At 44.2% G+C, this 18,690-nt stretch overlaps 1 protein-coding gene across 1 annotated transcript; it reads right to left on the reverse strand.

The window, feature by feature from the left end:
* Positions 1 to 279: 279 nt before the first annotated feature.
* Positions 280 to 12,615, reverse strand: rnf217 (ring finger protein 217). Its single transcript, XM_030110649.1, has 7 exons — positions 11,505 to 12,615; positions 8,474 to 8,695; positions 7,443 to 7,607; positions 6,661 to 6,758; positions 6,471 to 6,574; positions 5,335 to 5,406; positions 280 to 4,647 (listed from the first exon to the last, which is right to left on the reverse strand). Exons 1-7 carry the CDS (start codon positions 12,537 to 12,539, stop codon positions 4,568 to 4,570), a joined length of 1,776 nt encoding a protein of 591 aa, XP_029966509.1. The 5' UTR covers positions 12,540 to 12,615; the 3' UTR covers positions 280 to 4,567.
* Between the last annotated feature and the right edge of the window lie 6,075 nt (positions 12,616 to 18,690).

Here is an 18,690-nt window from a genome sequence, read left to right on the forward strand (position 1 = left end):
ATTGTTTATACTGTTGTGGCCTTCAAAGACGGGCCTTACTCTATCTAGTTGCAGTTGTTCCATTGTTCCATTTATTCCCTGCATCTTCAGTCTTCAGTCTCTGGAGATGCTCTGCCTCCCATGATGCTCTTGTGACCCCTACTGACAAAACCCTGCAGTCACAGCTGCAGATCAGATCATTTCCTGTTGCTCAAACAGACAGGCTGAAGCACACACCAGCTGTCTACACGACTGTTACACAAATCAACGATTGTACCAATCAATAGAAGAAAAAAGGAATTCATTTGGAATTTAGTTTATTATCCATTAAATTCTCGGATGAAAACAGTGTACCTGGTTAAGTGAGCAATAATAATAATAACAGCAGATATTTCTGACAGTGGCAGCAGGTGGAACAATGGGCTCCTGGTGCAAACAAGGAGAATACTAATCAAATCTTTTTGACCAGAAATATTCTTCTTAAGCAGTGTATTACAAATAAATATGCTGCTGTGGTTCCAACATGTGGTCCATCCAGATGTTATTCACAATACATCATATAGTGAAACATCAACATTCAGGTCTCCTGAGTTAAAATGAACCTGTAATGTTTCTTCTTTGACCAGACACTTCATTTGCTGAAAAAGACACATCTTTTTGGTATAATCCTCTGTTTCTCTGAGAGTCCGCGTCGGCCTCGTGATGTCCATTTGACGCTGGAAGCAGGGCTCACGATGCGACTGCTTCTTCATCCCGATCCAGAGAGCGAGGTTTATATGAACCAAAGTAAAGTGACAGTTTAACTTGTGCAAAAAAGTACAAGAGTGATTTGGATTAAGCCGCCCGACACCCTGGATTGTGGTACTAAAGTTAAAATTCAACATACAAAACAAAAGTTTTGCCCCCAAACCACACGGATGCACTGCATATTCTCTGTGTTTGGGTGAGACGTCCATTAACAGCAATTCCACTCACACACCTTCCTTCACATGGGGCCTTTATCGCTGCGAGGAATTAGCTGTTTCAGTAGTTGTTCTACCACATAATGCAAAACGGCACCGAAGCTGTGACAGACTGCACCCCAGCTTCAGAAGTTACTAATCTGGTCCACAATCACTGCGCAGGCAACATTTTCACATCATTATCACTCTGATTGTAGTAGAAAGAAACAAATCCAGAAGTATCAGCCAGCCGACACATCTGGGAAGAGCAAAAACCGTTGGCCAAAAGAACTCATATCACTCAATCACTGGTAAAATTTCAACACTTATGAAACTTCATCCAAACAGATTTTTTTTTGTTATAAAAACACAACACAAAAACAAAGCACTGATGGGCTTTAACATGGCTTCTGAATGTCACACAAGTATGCGTTTATACACACTTGTGTAAGAAGTGGGGGAAAAAAAAAGACTATTGCGAGGGGCAAGCACCATCTTATACTGCAAGTTGATTTAAGTATATAACCAGGCAACACTGAGTCACACACCACAATGTCTGGAAAGAAAAAAAAAATCAGTCTGTAAACCAAAACCCAAAGAACTGCTTGTTTGTCCAAATTGTTCCATTTGCTAATTAACTGGCAACTTTAACTCAATCAATCAACCCGATCAATCAAACACACACAGGTCAACTGGTGCAGCAAATGTGACGGAAACAGTTGAAAATACCTGTTCTTGAAAGAAACAGGAAGTAAAGCTCCAGGTAAAGATAATAATAAAAACTAACATCCTTTTCACCGTCACTCATTCAGCAATCGAACAAAAAAAAAAAAGGAAAAGAAAAGCTGAGGGTCAAACGGCGGAAAGTCTGCAGAGGTTACCAGGGGACAGCTGTGTTTCAGTGTTACACATTTATTTGTGCTGGCACATGTTTACTTGTGTTTTCGTTTCGCCAGCACAGCGCCGGCAACACGATGACACTTTGACCTCTTTTAACACTACAGTGTTTCAACTTCCTGGAACTGGAAATGTTAACTGGGGCAGCTCCAGGAAAACTCATCAGGAAGCATCGAAAAGAAAGAAAGAAAGAAAGAAAGAAAAAACAAAACTATTATGCTGTTCAAGTGACTTCAGTGGCACAGCGCTGAGTTCAGTGAAATCAAATTCCCTGAGGGTGGACTCAAACCCAGAGTTAAGAGCTCTCGTGACTGCTGGAATCAGACTCTCACAAGATGCTTTCTGTCGTAACGCAGCGCGAAAAGTCTGACTGTGTATTCACCCGCTACCGCGTTATCATATAGAAACTTCAAGATGACTCTTGCTTCTTACCTTCAGTCCGTCAAAGAAGATTCTGTGATGAAAATGTGCTTTAATATTCACCCAAAAACAGAACTGCATATCTTCACTAATGGGAACATCAGTGCTCAGCTGCACTGTCATCCTATATGTTTCCTTACTGCATCGTCTTTGCACGGATCGATTTGTCAATCGTGCCTATCTTTCACGTTTTCTGTTGACCTCTAAGAAGGACCGTTACATTGACAAAAAAAAAAAAAAAAACACCCTGAAACAAATCAAAGACCAATCAGATAAACACACAAAAAATTGTGTGAGTGACGAAGGAGGCTCTTGTCTCTGACCTTGTGGCGTGCACAGCAGGCAGCTCTGCGCTATTTTTTTGTCAATCAGGAGGTCAAAAGCATCCGTTTGAGTGCTTTTCTGTGGCTGCAGCTGCAGCGAGTGTGTATCCCGGCTCTCCTGCACGGAGGTTTCTGTGCCGGTAATCATCGGCGCTCACAGCCGAGGTCAGAGTCCAGTCGCGGCTCTGAGAGCAGGACGGACGGAGGATGTGAGGGGACAATCAGAGAGCGGCCGCGATAAGTGAAACAATGACAGCGGGGAGGAGAGAAGGATAAGTGAAGGACAGCCGGCTGACGGCTGCCAGGTGGCGACCTTTAAAGCTCTTGAAAATCTCCCGCTTCCTGGCAGCACTCCGTGTGTGTGTGTGTGTATGTGTGTGTGTGTGTGTTCCTTCTCATGTGCCAGTTAGAATGGATCCAGACGAGACGCGATATAAACCACCGTGACCATCCAAAAACTGTCAGAGAGCGGCATCGAAGCTCCTCTCTGCACCAGCTCCTGCAAAACCTGATCAACTATCAATCCAGAAACAAATATAATAAACCATGTAATCAGTGCTCAGCAAACTGATCTGAATGGAAAACACAAACCAAAAAACACCCTGTTTAGTTCTTTGCTGAACCACCGTCCAGGCTGCAAAAGGAAAAGAATAAAGAAGTTGTCTTTTTTGTTTTCTCATACCCTTAAAAGCATTTCTGGTTGTTCTGAAGTGTTTTCAACCATCTATTTTCTAATTTTACAGCCTGTGTGTTTGAAACCTCTGCCAGAGTCAACCCTTAAAAAAAACAAAACAAAAAAGAAAAACAACAACAAAAAATCAACAGAGGGACAGAGTCATCCCTCCGTCCCACCACGCTCAGCGTTTTGTTTTGGCACGGTAGCTTTTTTTTGATGATGCAGATACTGGCAAACAGTAACGTGGGCACAGCAGTGGCCAGATGCATTGTGGGGAGGGTTGTGCGAGAGTCGGCCGAAAGAGGGGAGCGAGGAAGGACGAGGCTTGGTCAAAGTGCTTTCAGTTTGTTAAGGAGGATGTGTGTGTGTGTGATCTGTTTGTTCCTGTTCGGAGTTGCGCACACACCCAGTTTTTAAACCTTCAAGCACGAATCTCAGATCAGGCAGAGCCGTCCAGGTTAGGAGAGAGTAGTAGTCAAGTATCAGCCTTCCTTTCGCATGATCTGCAGAGCGCGCTCGGAAATGACTCCAGTTGCAATGGAAACTCTCCACATCCAGCATAAAGCCGAGCTTCCACCACAACAGGATGAGCAAGGATGACGCTGCACCAACATGGCTTGTTCCAAATTTGTTTTCCATCTAACAGTCCTCACTTTCATTGTCAAGCTCACTCTGCAGCCACTTCGGAGTTTCCACGACCCAGAACCTTCCTCCAGCTCATAACATCAATGCATCAGAACTGCTAACCCGGCGCTCTCGGCTAGTTCTTATAAAACATCGTCACGGGCTGTAAACCGCACGTGACGGTAACCTGCGTTCGGATTTGTTCTCCTGAATAACAGTTACGAATAAATGTGCAGCAAAAGTGGTGAAAAACGGCAAACGTGCGCTGCTGAAATGTCCTCCGGCGGGTCCACAGCAGGCGTTGGGCAGTAAGAAAGCCCTCTCTACAGGCGAGAGCTGAATCTATTTCAGATTTAAGAGGCTTCATACATTCACTGTCCAGGAAGTTTAACCTAACTTTAACGGTCCTCGTTCCTTTTTTGGCCAAAACGACTAGCATCCTTTCAGGAATAACCCTGTGAGAAATAAATAATCAGGATGTGATGTTGTGCAACAATCCGGCCTCTTTCCGTGCGTTTCTTCGCTTCCTTTTACCTGAAACGTCCTCAAAACTTGCCAGTGATCATAATGCGGTGCTTTGTGTCGGAGTTCTGTAAGCACTCGGGCTGGCACGTCCGTCCCTGAGAAGAAGCGGGACCTCGCTTTTTTTTTTTTTTTTCCCCCCACAAACTGTGACCGTGCGATGTGGATGCAGGTTGGGAAGAGTATCAAATCCACCGTCCCGAGCCGCGGGTGTGCTGCTTCTTTCTCCTCTTGAACACGTAGTAAACCGGGAACACAACCAATCCTGCAGGAGACGGATGAGAGGACGCTGAAATCTTGTTTTTTTTGTCCCACACAAATTAATCATTCACTAATGTATATCAACATCTTGGACTGACATTCCTCTGTGGATGTGATTAGATTACTTCATATTGCAGCACAAAGTAAACACATTCGGCATTTGTGAAATAAATTGAGCTGAAATAGGACGGATTGGAGAGGACGACACTGATTCCATTAACGATAAAAATAAATATGAATCTACCATCATGGCAAATTTAGTTTGCTGCAGATCATCAGTCAGACTTACAGGCGGGGAGAGGAGATGAACACTAATTACAGTTCAGCTGAGGCATCGGTAGTTTACAATACGGCCTTGACAAACGACTTGTGGAGTACAAGTCTCCAGCTGCTAATGCATTTCCAGGAAACAGAAGTCAGTCATCCAGAGAATGATAATGAGGATCTCAAGCTTTGGCGCATTTTTAATAGGAAAGGTTTGCTTTTTACTTAACAGAAAAAAAACAAAAAAAAAAAAAACAACGGATATGAAGGGAAATATCACTGATGGTGCAGCAGCTCCCACTTTTTGCCATGTGGCAGCAAAAAAATAGTCTACCGTTGTTACTGAGCCAGAACCATTTAGCACTGCTCTCACTGGAACGTCACTCTGAATAATCAGCATGTGTGCTCATGTGTGTAATTGTGTTACCTATCACCAAGGCCAGAGCTCCCAGCACCACCACCAGAAGAATGACCACTGGGGCGATCAGCACTTTGGTGGCTGCAGAGAGAAACGGGGGAAAAAAAATAAATAAATAAAGTGAGAGGAAGACTGGAAAAGAATCTCATCATGTCAGCCAGTCACATTTAAAAAGCCTGCTGGGTGTAGATCTGCCTCATGTCATCAAAACACCTCCAGCCGGCCATCGCCTGGACTCCACAAGGCTTCCCAGGGTCGAATAGACTCCAGGTAAACATCAGAGACTCATCTGACTGCCCACAGAAAGGAAACATGACTCATCTGACCGCCTGACTTTCTCCGAAATGACTTATGACAATTTCTGAAAGCTTAAAATAGCAAAATGAACCCCGGAGCAGGAAATTCCTCCTCTAAGGACCATATCTGTGTGTATGTCCGGACACCAGTCTCATATTGATTCAAAGTTACTGTTTGGATCAGGGCACAGCTGGGATGTGGACGTAAACAAGGATGTATCCACTTAACGCGTCATTTGTTTTCAAGTTTTGGCTAATGAGAGTGGAAAACTTGCTTTGAATCTTCAACTCTTACCTATTAAAAAAAGTATTTTCCACCAACAGTTCATGACATAAGAACAGTAATGTAACAGCCAGAGATTCGTGTTAAGTAACAAACGAGTTCTCAGCTCGCAGACCTCCTGCTGGAGCTGCCATGGAGAGCAGAGGGACACAGATCTATCCAAAGTATTTTATGATTTCATCCTCTCACCTATTGAACAATATATATTTTACAAACTGCATGTGCTCTACACAACATTAGTACAGGGAGATTGCACCACCTTTCACCTTCTCGGCCCCCATTTCGAGTAACTCGGGGTTCGGTGTCTCCACAGAAATCTCACTGCCAGTCAGATTTATTGAAGAACGACCTGCTCTTCCACCTGAGCCACAGCTGTGACTGCGAGAATAAACTGCAGCTAAATAACAGAGTTCAGCGTCCTCATTACCAGAGCAAAGTGCTTTGCTTTACTATCGCCCTCTTTAAACGAGCGCAGTAACAACTGAAGAGTAATGGGCCACGCCCTCTAATGAATGAGCAGTAGCGTAAAGGTATTTACACCAGGAAACAAGGCAGAGCGATCTTACCGCAGACAGACCCTCGAACCAGCCGCCTCAGATGAGGTTTGTCGGGGAGATAGCGATACTTGCAGCCGAACACGCTGAGGTTCGATGTATGGTCCCCGAAAAATCTGGCAACAGAAGGAAGCTGGGATTGGAAGGGAGAAGAGAAACCAAACGGTGCAGCTGGAGTAAAGAAGGTGGATTTCTTTCTAACCGTAGGTGTCGGTAGCGCTCTCCACAGCGGTAACAGAAGTTGGTGTTACACTGCGCGCAGGTCATGTGATCGCATCCCTCCGTACGCTGGATATGGATCTGATGATCGGGGGGGGGAAACATACAAAAACAGGATAATGGGATGAGTGGTTTCATTTTAAAGCCAACACAATTCTAATGTATTAATGACAAAAGCACAAAGCTCAATTTGAAACGGAGCTCAGTTGATTTGAAAATAATGAAAACCGGTTTATGGAAACTGTAAGAATGCGGTTAAATGGCACAGAAACACAAATACAGCAGCACAGCGGAAGGATCCTCACGACTTGGCTGCTGCAGCAGCAGTGAGCCGTCTTCCTAAAAACTGGGCATTAAGTTCAGCAGCGCTCAGCCTCTTTTCCAGCTAAACACAGCGTGACACCAATTTGCTGGCTTCACAGTGGAACACGATCCTCCCCGCCTGCCTCCAGAGCCGCATCAGACAGACATGCAGCGACAAGGCGACCGCCGCAGAGGGAAGCTGCTTGCTGCTGTGAGCAAAACACTACTCATATATCCATAATTGGCTTAATTTATATCTTCCTTTTGGTCGTCTGACAGTCAAATTAGACATTATAAAGACTAAGTTGGTCGTGATGAGGCTGCAAGATAAGGGAGATGCCAGGAAGTCTCCATCCATCCTCATGCCACCCTCCGCCGGTCACTCGCCACTCTGTGGCCTCATGCAGCAGAACAAACGTTTGATCCTCCATCGGGACGGTCAGCGTGACGCTCGGCTCTTACCTTGCACTGAGGGCATTTCTGGGCGTTTCTCTGTCCGTCCTCGATGACACTCGCCCAGGTCCGTAGCAGCTTATCTCCTTTCCTGTAGTCGCGGCATTTGATCCCATTGTGCCAGGGCGCGTGGCATTTAAAGCACCACACGAACTGGCAATTGCTACACTGGATCTACGGCAGAGACAGAGGGGCGACGGATATTAAGCCTCGAAACTGTACAATCACAGGAAACGTGTTGCTGTTCAGACGACGTGTCAACTTGAATGCTACGGTTAGGATGCAAGCTACAGTAACAAAGACGTACGTACATCCAGTGAAAGAGGTGTTCAACAGGGATTAACTTTTAGCCATAGATTATTAAAATTTGTGACTATCAACAAACTCTTGTAGAGCTTTAGCCAGATTTCACCTCTTCTTTCACCCCTCAACTCTCACGCCACTTGAGCTTTATCTTTAATTTCTGTTCGAATGCTGGGCTTATTTATGTTTTTCATTATATCAGTTAATTAAACTAGAAATTATTATCAGGTGTTGGGAATCCCAGGCAATAAAAAGCGCATCTCTTTTAGTGCGAGTTAGAGCCTTTAGATAGGACTTCATAATGATCTGCAACTGTTACAACTATCAGAATTGGTTTTGCAGTGAAGCTTGTTTCATAACTTTAATTCATCTCTGTTACACTTACAATAAATGGGTAAACGCAGTGCTGTGTGCAAGATATGCAACACAGCATTTCTATTTCACCAAAGCCTTTCGGGTGTGTGGTTTCACCTCAACGCTACCAAGTAACCACGAGCACAGACGCCAAGCTTTTCATTGCTAGTGATTCATTTTAAAAACACATAATTATCAACATTAGAAATAATTAAAGAAAAAAAATGGATGAACATTATTTAGTTGAATAAACATAAGCGCTTAAGCATATTTATTGATGAATCCATCTGCCAAAATGAGTTTGAAGGTGATCCTACTGGAGCAACGACTGGTTTCTGTTGTTAAACATTACAGCGAGGGCTGCCGCCGGTGCACGTTCGTACCTTGTACTTGTGCTCGGAGCGGTTTGGGTTATGTGCTTTCAGAGACGTGAAATGACTGCAGTGTGGGCAGGGCTTGGTGCTCGAATCCAGCTGACTCAGCTCCAAAAAGTATTGGTATTTCGCCACGTTCTCTTTGGCTAAATGAGCGATCACCACTCCCTCCTCCAGGTTGCCGTTGCACTCCGGGATCGGGCAGCTGATGTATACTTTACCCATCCGCACCTGGAAAACATCACAGAAAGATGATTGAGCATTCCAGAGGAGGCAGTTTGAACCATCCCACAGTGTAGCCCCATTAACTGAATGCTACTGATTACAGTATCAATCACTGCAAATTTAAATGCGATCAATAGAAGGAGAAAACCCACACAAGCCCAGGAAGGGCATGAAAACTTCACACATAAAGGCCTCTAAATCAAGACTTGAAGCAGAGATGTTCTCAGATTGCTAACCTCGACTCCAAAATGACTATGTACACACCGAGATTAAATAAAGATCCACCTAATATACGTGTGGATTTAGACGTGTCCTAATGCGACACAGTGAGGAGCTCTTGTGGACGTCGTCATGATCTACGTCACTGCTTTGTCTGTGCTTTTCCTCGCAGGGCATCTCTTCTTCTCCTGTTCCACCCCTCTCTCTTTTCCTTATTCCACATCGTTACGTTTGTCTCACTTTCTGTCTCTCCACCATCGAAGCCTGAGAGACCTGTCGGACTGACACACGATAACTAGAGAGAGAGGACAGCCAGAAAGCAAAGAAGAGCAGTGACTTCTGATGGTGTTCCACCCACTATCCCCCTGACACACACGCACACACACGCACACACACGCACACACACACACATGCAAACAAAACCTATTACATGATTATGAAAATGTATCCTGTGCAGCTCTGTTGTCATTGTTGCCACAACACCAACACCGTGATGATGACCACAGCCAGACTGGCTGAGCAGGTTATCACCCTTATAAACACACACACTCTGTGTGCAGGATGTTTCAAATGTAGGTGACTTTGTTCAATAACTCGATCCAACAGCCACAAGCATGATTAATGACTGCCAAATAACAAATGGGCCGATGCCTGTCACAATGCGGAGACTTCAGGTTTTGTCAAAGCTCTCTGACGTGACGCTGGCGTGGATTACATAATCTGTGCTCTGCTCATGCGCCACAAGTTTAAAAAGTGACCACATGACCGCAAAAGCAACAATATGTTATAGCCAAAAGTTAATTTGAAAGCTTTATAAAAAATCAAATATAAAATCAGTCGTGAAGCTCAAGGTCAGCATAAGGTTTAGTAGTTCGCCAAATGGTTTTGAGTAAAATATACTTGAGTACAATAGTAATAAATGAATAAACAGTTTGAATAGGTTACCAAAAGGTAAAACAAAAATAGCAAATAGACTGAAAAGTTGGCAAACGATACTTTTTCCCCTCAAAAAATAGTACATGAATAATGTTGACAACTAGAGGGAGATGTGTATACAGTAGGTTCAGTAGTTTAATACACAATTTATAGAGGAAAAAACAAAAGATAGCGTTACATTGATACAGTTTGCAGAGCTCGGAGCCATAACCCAATTGGTAAAATAAACTATAATAATACATCTAAGAAAATATATAGAATATCATCATAAAAACTGTTTTTTTCCAGCAAAGTTAGATGCTATCATACTGCTATTTCATCTCAGATACGGACTTGTTCTGAGAAGCCTGGTAAAGAACAACAAAGGATGAAAGTTTAAACCATACGGCGGGTCGCACACCAGTCTGCCGTCCTGGGACATAAATCGACCTTCCTAGTTCAAGTGACCAGGGAATATTTCAGTCTCTTCTATCTATGTCCACAGACTAGGGTCTGTAAACCCTCTGAGGCTTAAAACCAAGCAAGTGTGTGCTAAAATCAGGCAGCAGTGCATTAACAGAAATAAATCCACCTACACACAGATAATTTACATGACCCGTCTCATTTCCAGAGTTCTTATCAGTGCAGGCTTGTCTCTGTGTTTATGTGACTATCCGTGCCTTGTTATCAAAGCAGAACAAATGAAGATAAAAAACTGTTCTGAACATCTGATAGAAGCGGTTTTATCTCAGGCAGATAAAGCAGAAAATTAAAAACAGTAGCAAAGAGAGCAGCCTTTAACTGATTTTTTTTTGAAGAACAGTAACTTCTTACTTGTTTATTAAAACTGGGATTGAGATCATAAGATTGAGGCGTTGCAGTGTCTCTTGGAAATGGCATTTAAGGACAAAAATCCACGCTTCAGCTCTGACAGTCCGCAGCAATTATCCAAGAAACGCTTAAGATTAATGGAAGTATATGTTCATCTATCAATTATTCATTTCTTTGAAGTATTAGCATGAATCATCTGAATCAGTGAACAAGACCTTGAGTCCTCTCCAATCTTTTTGGTGAGTAGCAGAAGACATTAGGATGTGTGTATGTCTCGACTGGGATTGTAACGACACATGAATATGTGCTTGCAGGTGGATTCCCTAACAAGACCAGAAGAAAGAAGTTCTCAAGAACAGGTCAGAGTCTTCTACTGTGATGCCGATCAGGTCCCAGATTTTGTGCACAGAAAAGATTCACAGAAAAGCACAAGAAGACATGCTGATGTTGCCGTGTAATGTTTTTTGCCATCTTATAAGGGAAGTGCAGATCAGTGATGTCAAATATACACTCTGTGCAGTAAGCGCAATGGATATGTTTGAGATTCTAAGTATACAAACAAAAAGAAAGATTTGGAGTTGCAGGATTATAATCAATCAGTAATTTGGAGGTGTGGCCTCTTAATCTGGATGTTTCCCTTTAAAGATGAGGGGTCAGCTGCTGCTGCTGCTGCTGCTGATGGTCCGGAATAACGCCAGTGGGGTAGAAACGACCCTAAATATAGCTCACAAAGAGAATGGCCTGTGTTCCCTGCAGCTCGAGGCTACTTTAACCAGCTGCTGGCTGACCCAGCACTGACTTGCTGCTGCCCCCCCGCCCCCCCCAGCCTCTCTCCGAGCCGCCCACCCACCTGGGAGCTGACGTAGAGCTTCAAACACCCATCGCACACGGCCTTCCTGCAGCAGGACAGGGATGCGATGGCTGTCTCCTCCAGGCACACCCGGCAACTCCGCACCGCGGCGTCCGTCCCGCTCAGCTCGCTGTACAGCCGATAGGACAGATCCCCGAACGGATCCACCAGGTCGTCCACCGTGTACAGGGTCGGCTCGGGACTCGAACCCGCGCCTCGTCCCGAGGACGAGTCCATTTCCGCGGCGTCGCTCGTCACCGCCTCATCGCGCCGGTCCGGGATTTGAGCCTCGCTCAGGTGACCGTCGTTGGCGATGCAGTAAACGGTGCAGTAGATGTGCTCCTTGGCGCTGACAGAGCCGTCCGGAGTGCCCCTGCCGGCCTCGCTGTCACATTTAGGGCCGACAACCTTTAAATATTCAACAACTCCTTCAACATCCGAAGTGGCTAACTCGCTCGAGGTTGGCTCGTTTTGCGCACCGGCGTCCGCCGTTTCTCCGTCCGACTTTTTACACTCGCCACATTCACTTCCATGTTCGTTACTGGCGTCGGCGTTATCGCTTCCTGTGCGGGTTTCGTGCTCGGTGCCGCACTGCATCCGACCGCCGGTGTGTGCGCGGAGACACGGAGACCTCAGATCCCCGAAATTCCTCCTCAGAATCTCGGCAGCGCTCGCCCTCCGCCCCGCTCTCCCTCCGCTGTTGCAGTTGTTGTTGTTGTTGCCCTCCGCATCCCTCTCCTCCTCCTCCGCCGCCTCCTCCTCCTCCTCCTCTTCGTCTTCCTCTCTCTCCCCCTCCTCCCCCTCCTCGTCCTCGGGGCTGCTCCCCTTCTCCGGCTCCCGGTCCGGCGCTAACCGGGAGCCGGACCTCAGGTGTCCGACCGGTCGCTCAACTTTACCGTCCGTGAAGGAAGTTTGTGTCGGCAGACTGCGGGACAGTCTCGCCCTCCCTTCCTCCAAACTGCTGATTAAACCGGGCATTTTACAGGCGTCGGCTCCCGGGCCGTCATCTTCCATCCCCAGCTTGGCTCTCCCCATGTAGCGAGCGGTGCCGCGGGCCGGGAGGACCTCCGCCTGTCTCCCGCAGCCAAAACAAAACAAAAGGCAGGCGGGCCGCAGCTTCCGGGTCTCCCGGCGAGCAGGCGGAGAGCGGCGGCGGCGGAGGCGGGCCGAGGAGAAGCCTAGCGGTGGAGTTCAGCCTCACAGACTGCTGCTGGAAACGTGGATTACCCCAAATACCGCTCTCTGTCAACTCTGACTGAAAATCTGTATTAAAAGATTATTAAAGTGAACATACCGGGCACACTCTGAGGGGTGGAGCTGCACGGCCTCCTGGGTCTGAGTCCAGAGATGAGACACAACGAGGCATGCATAGCCATCAAAAGTTCACATAAAGCATATAAATAAAGTTAAGCACCCCAAAAAAATGTAAATAAAAATGAAACAAGTCCAAAAAAGAACTAGAAACAGCCACCATCCTGTGTACCGTAAATTTAAGTGTAGCTACTATACAAAGCAATGACAACAGAGAGTAACAGAATGATGGAGTACCAAATGAAAAATGCCAAAAAAGAATGCAAAACATTTAGAATGGAAAACAAATAAACACAATTACATGCAAATGTGCACAAAGCTTTCAAAATGACTGTCGGTCCAATAATTTTCCACTTTCTTCAAAACTTATTCACAGCTGCAGGCTATAGCCTACTACCAGTCAACCTCAAATGCATTTGGCTCTGGCAGGAAAGTTCAGAAAAAAAACCACACAGGCAGAACATGCACGCTCCACAGAAGAGCTTCCAAGCTCCAAGCAGATTTGAACTGGGGATATTAACACTATAAAATGTATACAAGACTGCATGGAGCAGTTCATTATGGCTGTAATAATCAGATAAAATTTATCTTCTGTGTATGGACACAGTCATCCTTCCTCTTTGTCCCTATTAAAGACATGCAAAAAATAGCCAAATCAACCCTGCACTACTTTTTCTTCAATTGGACTAACAATACAGGACTCTAGACAAGTTCCTAAACACCATTAAAAAAAAGTACATGAACATGGAGGTGAAAGTCTTACTTTTTTATATATACTTTCAAAGACCTTTCATTTTCCTCTACAGTGGATAGCTTTCAGTGTTGTTCCAGTAATGGATCACTTTATTACTGCAGACTCTAATATGAATTGAGTCAAGCCATCTCCGTGACAACCGAACAAACTGTCTCTACTAATGAAGACTGTAACCTTGATTTATTTATTCCGAATGGAACTGCATTCAAAGTCCCAAATTAACTCTTTTATTAAAGCCCTGATGGATATCTAAAACCACAAACACACCAAATCTCACGATAAAAAGATAAAATCATTTTTTCCTGCCTGGACATTAGAACATGGGCATTGATGAAGCATCTAGATATTCCTTCAAACTGCATATCTGTTAACACTGTATTTCTGTCCTTTTTTCCTTTATCAGGAGAATCTGGAGATCACACTGTGCTATTACTATTATCCTCGCTGTAATTGCTGCTGGTAGAAGTAATGTACCAAGACGGAGCTATTAGAGGAAGCTGTCGTAGATCAGTTGCTTTACATTGCATCATGCTCACAGTTCACTTCATCTCCATAAAAAGCCCCTTCTTAACCAATGTTCACTCCGCTTTGCTGGGAAAAGTGACACTTCCAACACTGAAGAATGAAAGCAATTTGAACAAACACATTTTTAGCTCAACGCTGTTGGCACAACGTTGAAACAAACCCAAACGGAGCGCCTGTAAAATGGGTTGTTAGCTCTGTTACGATTTCTCATTAATGCCATAGGGCGCGAGCCACGCTGTAATTAGTTTTCTTGTCCTGGCTGTGCCCAATTGGCTTTCGTGGAGAATGCCAACAATGCTAAAAAGCCTTTATAACAAAAGCAAGCTTATTACATAAAGCCTGAAAGCCCATCAGAAGTGTTCAGGAGCGAGTCCCTCCACACAGAGCGGGTGGAGAGAGAGAGCGAGAGAGGGCCGGATGCAAATAAATATTTAAACTGCTTCTTACCTTGAGCTTTCACTCCATCTGAAACTCAGACTAATGCATCTATCAGGGGGACTGCAGCCTCTTGCTCAGGAGGGCTTTAATCTTAATTGAGTCAAAGTTTGAAGTTTTTCTATTTGACATTATTCTCCTTTGTGATTGAAGCATTAAGTTTATCTTCTCGTACTAAATGAGGATGTCGGAACACCTCCTGCTCCGCTCCTCTCTTTGCCTTCCAAACGGAAAACTGTGCGTTACAGCAATCAATACTGTCTTTCACTCACAACCATGTTGGCGATACATATGTTTGATTTTTATTTAGAGGAGACCAGTGAGAATTTCCCCTGCATGACTGAAAGCTTTGAGGTCTCTGAGGGAGGATGGGAGAATGGATGTGAAGATGAGATCCAAATACTGCTTAAAAAAAACAAACAGGAGAGATAATTCATCCCACAAAATCATCTGCAAATATATTGTGGTATCCCTAGACGTAAATGCAGTGAAGAAATCTGAAGTCGAAACTCAGAAAGTGTCAGATAACAGAGGACTCAATATAGACGCTCCTTCTCCACACTCTACTTTAATCCCAGCAGTCTCGTTTATGTACACTCAGTCACCGGTGAGGAAAGCCATCGTGAAGACAGGAGGAGTTCAGCAAACATACATGGTGAACTTAAACAAATCAACCCAGATCCACGTGGTGAAGCCGCACATCGGTCCTGGAACTGGCAGTCGCAGCCAGGCTGATGCACTGTGGGGGATATTTAATGTGTTATGATTATTGCACTCTCCAATTGCTCGTCAAAAATAAATGTTCTGTGCTGCGACGGCCAATTTTCCCTCTAACATGCAATAAATTACACTAAAGCAGGCACGTTAAAGGGTTACGCTTGTTCCTATTTTTCACTGACATACTTAAAAATTTTTTTTTTTGGGGGGGGGGTTGATGCTAAATCCATCTGAAGAGACAAATGTTCACCATGTGTTAAAAATAAGTTTGAGTCATAAGCTAAGGCTTCAGACTGCTGTTAATACTGAGACCAGGATTAGCTGACAACAGCTTGACGGTGAATCTCACCGTCACTGTTGAAGCTCAGTAAAAGACATCACTGGGAAGCTTTTTGAAAGTGGTGATCGTGGGAAGCTTCCTCAGCCTGCGAATAATCACAAAACAGGTCGGTTGTAAACAGAATTTGAAATACGCTCATGGAGGAGCAAAATAAGATACTTTCTTTGTTGAATTTATTGTCTCAGGCAGCAGTTTTCAACAATTTAGCAGATGGTTTCTGCTGAACTGGATGTTTTTTTGACACAGATAAACCAAAAAAATGGCTTTGCTCCATTTTTTTTTGCATTTTAATTCTGTACACATAAGAAAAAAAAACATCTACATGGGTAATACTCCAAAGATAACAAACTGTACATTCTTTCTTTCTTATTACTTTAAAATTCTGGAGTTGTTATTGCTGTTCATTAATCTGTGATGAGTTCTTCCTTCAGTTTAAAGAGCTGAGATTGGGAGCAGGCTCTGGGTTAAGAGCTGTCTAGTTCACCATGACATGGAAAACAATGTACTGAAGCGCAGTCTCACGATCAGACACACACACACACACGCACACACACAAAAGGGTCATATTTCCTAAATGCTTTCTGATTCGTTGTCAAGTGTGCGAAATTCAGACTGTCTGGGATATTGGTAACGGCTACACAGTGTCAGTTAAATCAGTCAACTCCATTAAAGACAAATAAATTAACAGACGAATTCACTTTCAGTTCAGGCAGTGTCATTTCTCACTCCGCCAGACGTCTTTTTCAATTAGGCTTCACCGTAATGGAAAGGTGACCTTCTTCACAGTTTCTCATTTGAAGTTTTTTTTTTCCCAAAACAAACAATGAATCCACACTCATTTTAATTATTTGAAAGAAATGTGCACCGTTGGCCGACGGGTCAGATTCAGACTTCAAGGTTTGTTCCTGCGCTGAAGTGGAAGTGAATTCCCAGCCCCGACGGAACGGCAAACTGAAAGAAATACAGACTATAGTGCAACTAATTCTCTCTCCTCCTATTGTCCGTTTACTCTCTCATTTCAAATAACACTGTACAATTAGAAGAAATAAAACAGTAGTCCCACTTATACACAACATTGTACATTAGTAGTCAACTAGAAAAAACAGTAAACACAGCCACATGTGGTTAAAAAACGTCTAGAAGTTCAAAGTTACATTTCATCGTTTTACATTGAAGTAGCTATTTTTCTCCTTTACTGGGTGGACATTTCAGACTGTGTTATTTATAGAAAAACCACAAAGTTCACATTTAGGACTCTTCGAAGAGAGCTGAGGAGCATTTAACAAACCGAACAGTTCCCGTTTTTAAGTAGCTAGTTAGTCACACGCAGCATGAGATTAAATATGCAACAGTTTGGAAACACCTCATGCAAACACACAAAAAAAATGTTGTTTTTGTGAGCCTCGACGCAGTGACCCCGAACGTCGCCGGCACGGTTTCATTACAAAACAGATATACTGCTCAGGTTGGGCTGGACTGCGATCAGTTTGTTCAAGGGAAGCCAGAGTTCCTCCAGAAAAGGCCTCAAACGTTTGGTCCAGCGACTGCAGATGTGTTTAGTTCACATTTCTCCAAAACACACTGGGGGGGGGGGGGGGGGGGGGGGGGGGGGGGGGGGGGCTGTATCTGGAATGCAATTGTGATGATTTTTGAGCGATTCTTTCTGTTTCTCCCACAAAAAGACCCTGCGAATGCGTCATTTCCCAGTCCCGGGGTCCTCACGAAGAATTGGTTGGCACTTTAAACATCAGAATTTGAAGAGTGAGGTGAAAAGTGGGGTGAGCTGCGAAGTGGGTGGCATTTCTCTGCTGTAATTTCTGTCCTCGTTAGTCTCCCGGCCGACATGTTGAGTGTCACCGGATCGTTCAGCTCCTTTCCCTTCGTTTCCTGACTTGCTTTATTCACCAGAGGTTCGAAATTACAATACACAAAATAAACAAAAAACGAATTGAGGCGAATATTCTGATGCCTCTCTGTTTCCCCGCGACGATGACAGCGCCAGGTTATTTTTTTTCTGAAGAGATCATCCTCTCATTAAATTTCCCACCATCAACAATCAGCCGAGAAAAACGCCGATTCACGGCGAGGCTCGGGCCGCTCCGACTGTGATTGTCGTTTCTGTAAAGGGTGTCGTCTTCGTTTTTTGTGGAAGCGCTGCCCGCAGGAGATTGTTGCCGCTGCCGCTTTTGAACTTGCTCAGTTATTAACGAGAGCTGGAGACTGAAGATGATAAGGCTGATTGGGTGCTTTATCTGGTGTTCAGCAATTTTAGAAATAGAGTCTTAAAAAAAAAAGAAAAAACGGATTGCCGAGAGATGTGGAAAAGATGGGAAACTGTGGCCTGATCTTGCTTCCTTTTCTGTGATGTTTTTCTACAGAGAAGACAAAATATTCAGGCAGCAAGAGACCAAAAGGGCACACGTGGAACACGACTGTCCTGTTTGTATCAATATGGCAGAAAACACTTCAAGTCTACCAGACGGATGTTCAAACTTTCTTCCCCACAGTTTCCAATGTAAACATCATTAAGATTCACATTAAAAGTTCAAAAAAAAAAAAAAAAGTGGTCTTCAATCTGTGTGTGTGTGTGTGTGTGTGAGTGTACTGGCAGGGGTATTCTGGAACACCGTCCTGCCTATTTTTAACCGTGCATCTGAGACGGGAGCAGATAAATCAACACATCGCGCTGTTGGTTGACATTCATGGAAAAAACCCAGAAGAGAATGTAATCAAGTCCAGCCAGCTTACGTCTTCGCTGGCACTGTTTGCATGGAGATATCAAACGCACCCAAAAATAAAATAAAAGAAACAAAGAAAGAAAAGATGTCTGACATTCCTTGCGAGCAGGTTCTTGGTTGGAAGTCCGGCTATAAATCGTCAGGCACCAAGAGTAAAAGGTTGCAGATGCTCGTACAGGCTCCAGTGTGTACGCAACGATGCATCTCTGTCTTCTTTTTCTTCTTCTTTTTTTAACTCTTTGGTCAGTGCATCTGCATTAGAAAGAAAAAATACTAAACCGGCGTGCTTGCGTTTTATGTTGCAGCCCGAAGAAATCGAGGGTTTAAATCAAGATTACTTGATATCGAACATCTGAGAGCACTCAC

This window comes from Salarias fasciatus, chromosome 15, assembly GCF_902148845.1.
Source record: "Salarias fasciatus chromosome 15, fSalaFa1.1, whole genome shotgun sequence".
Taxonomy (NCBI): Eukaryota; Metazoa; Chordata; class Actinopteri; order Blenniiformes; family Blenniidae; genus Salarias; species Salarias fasciatus.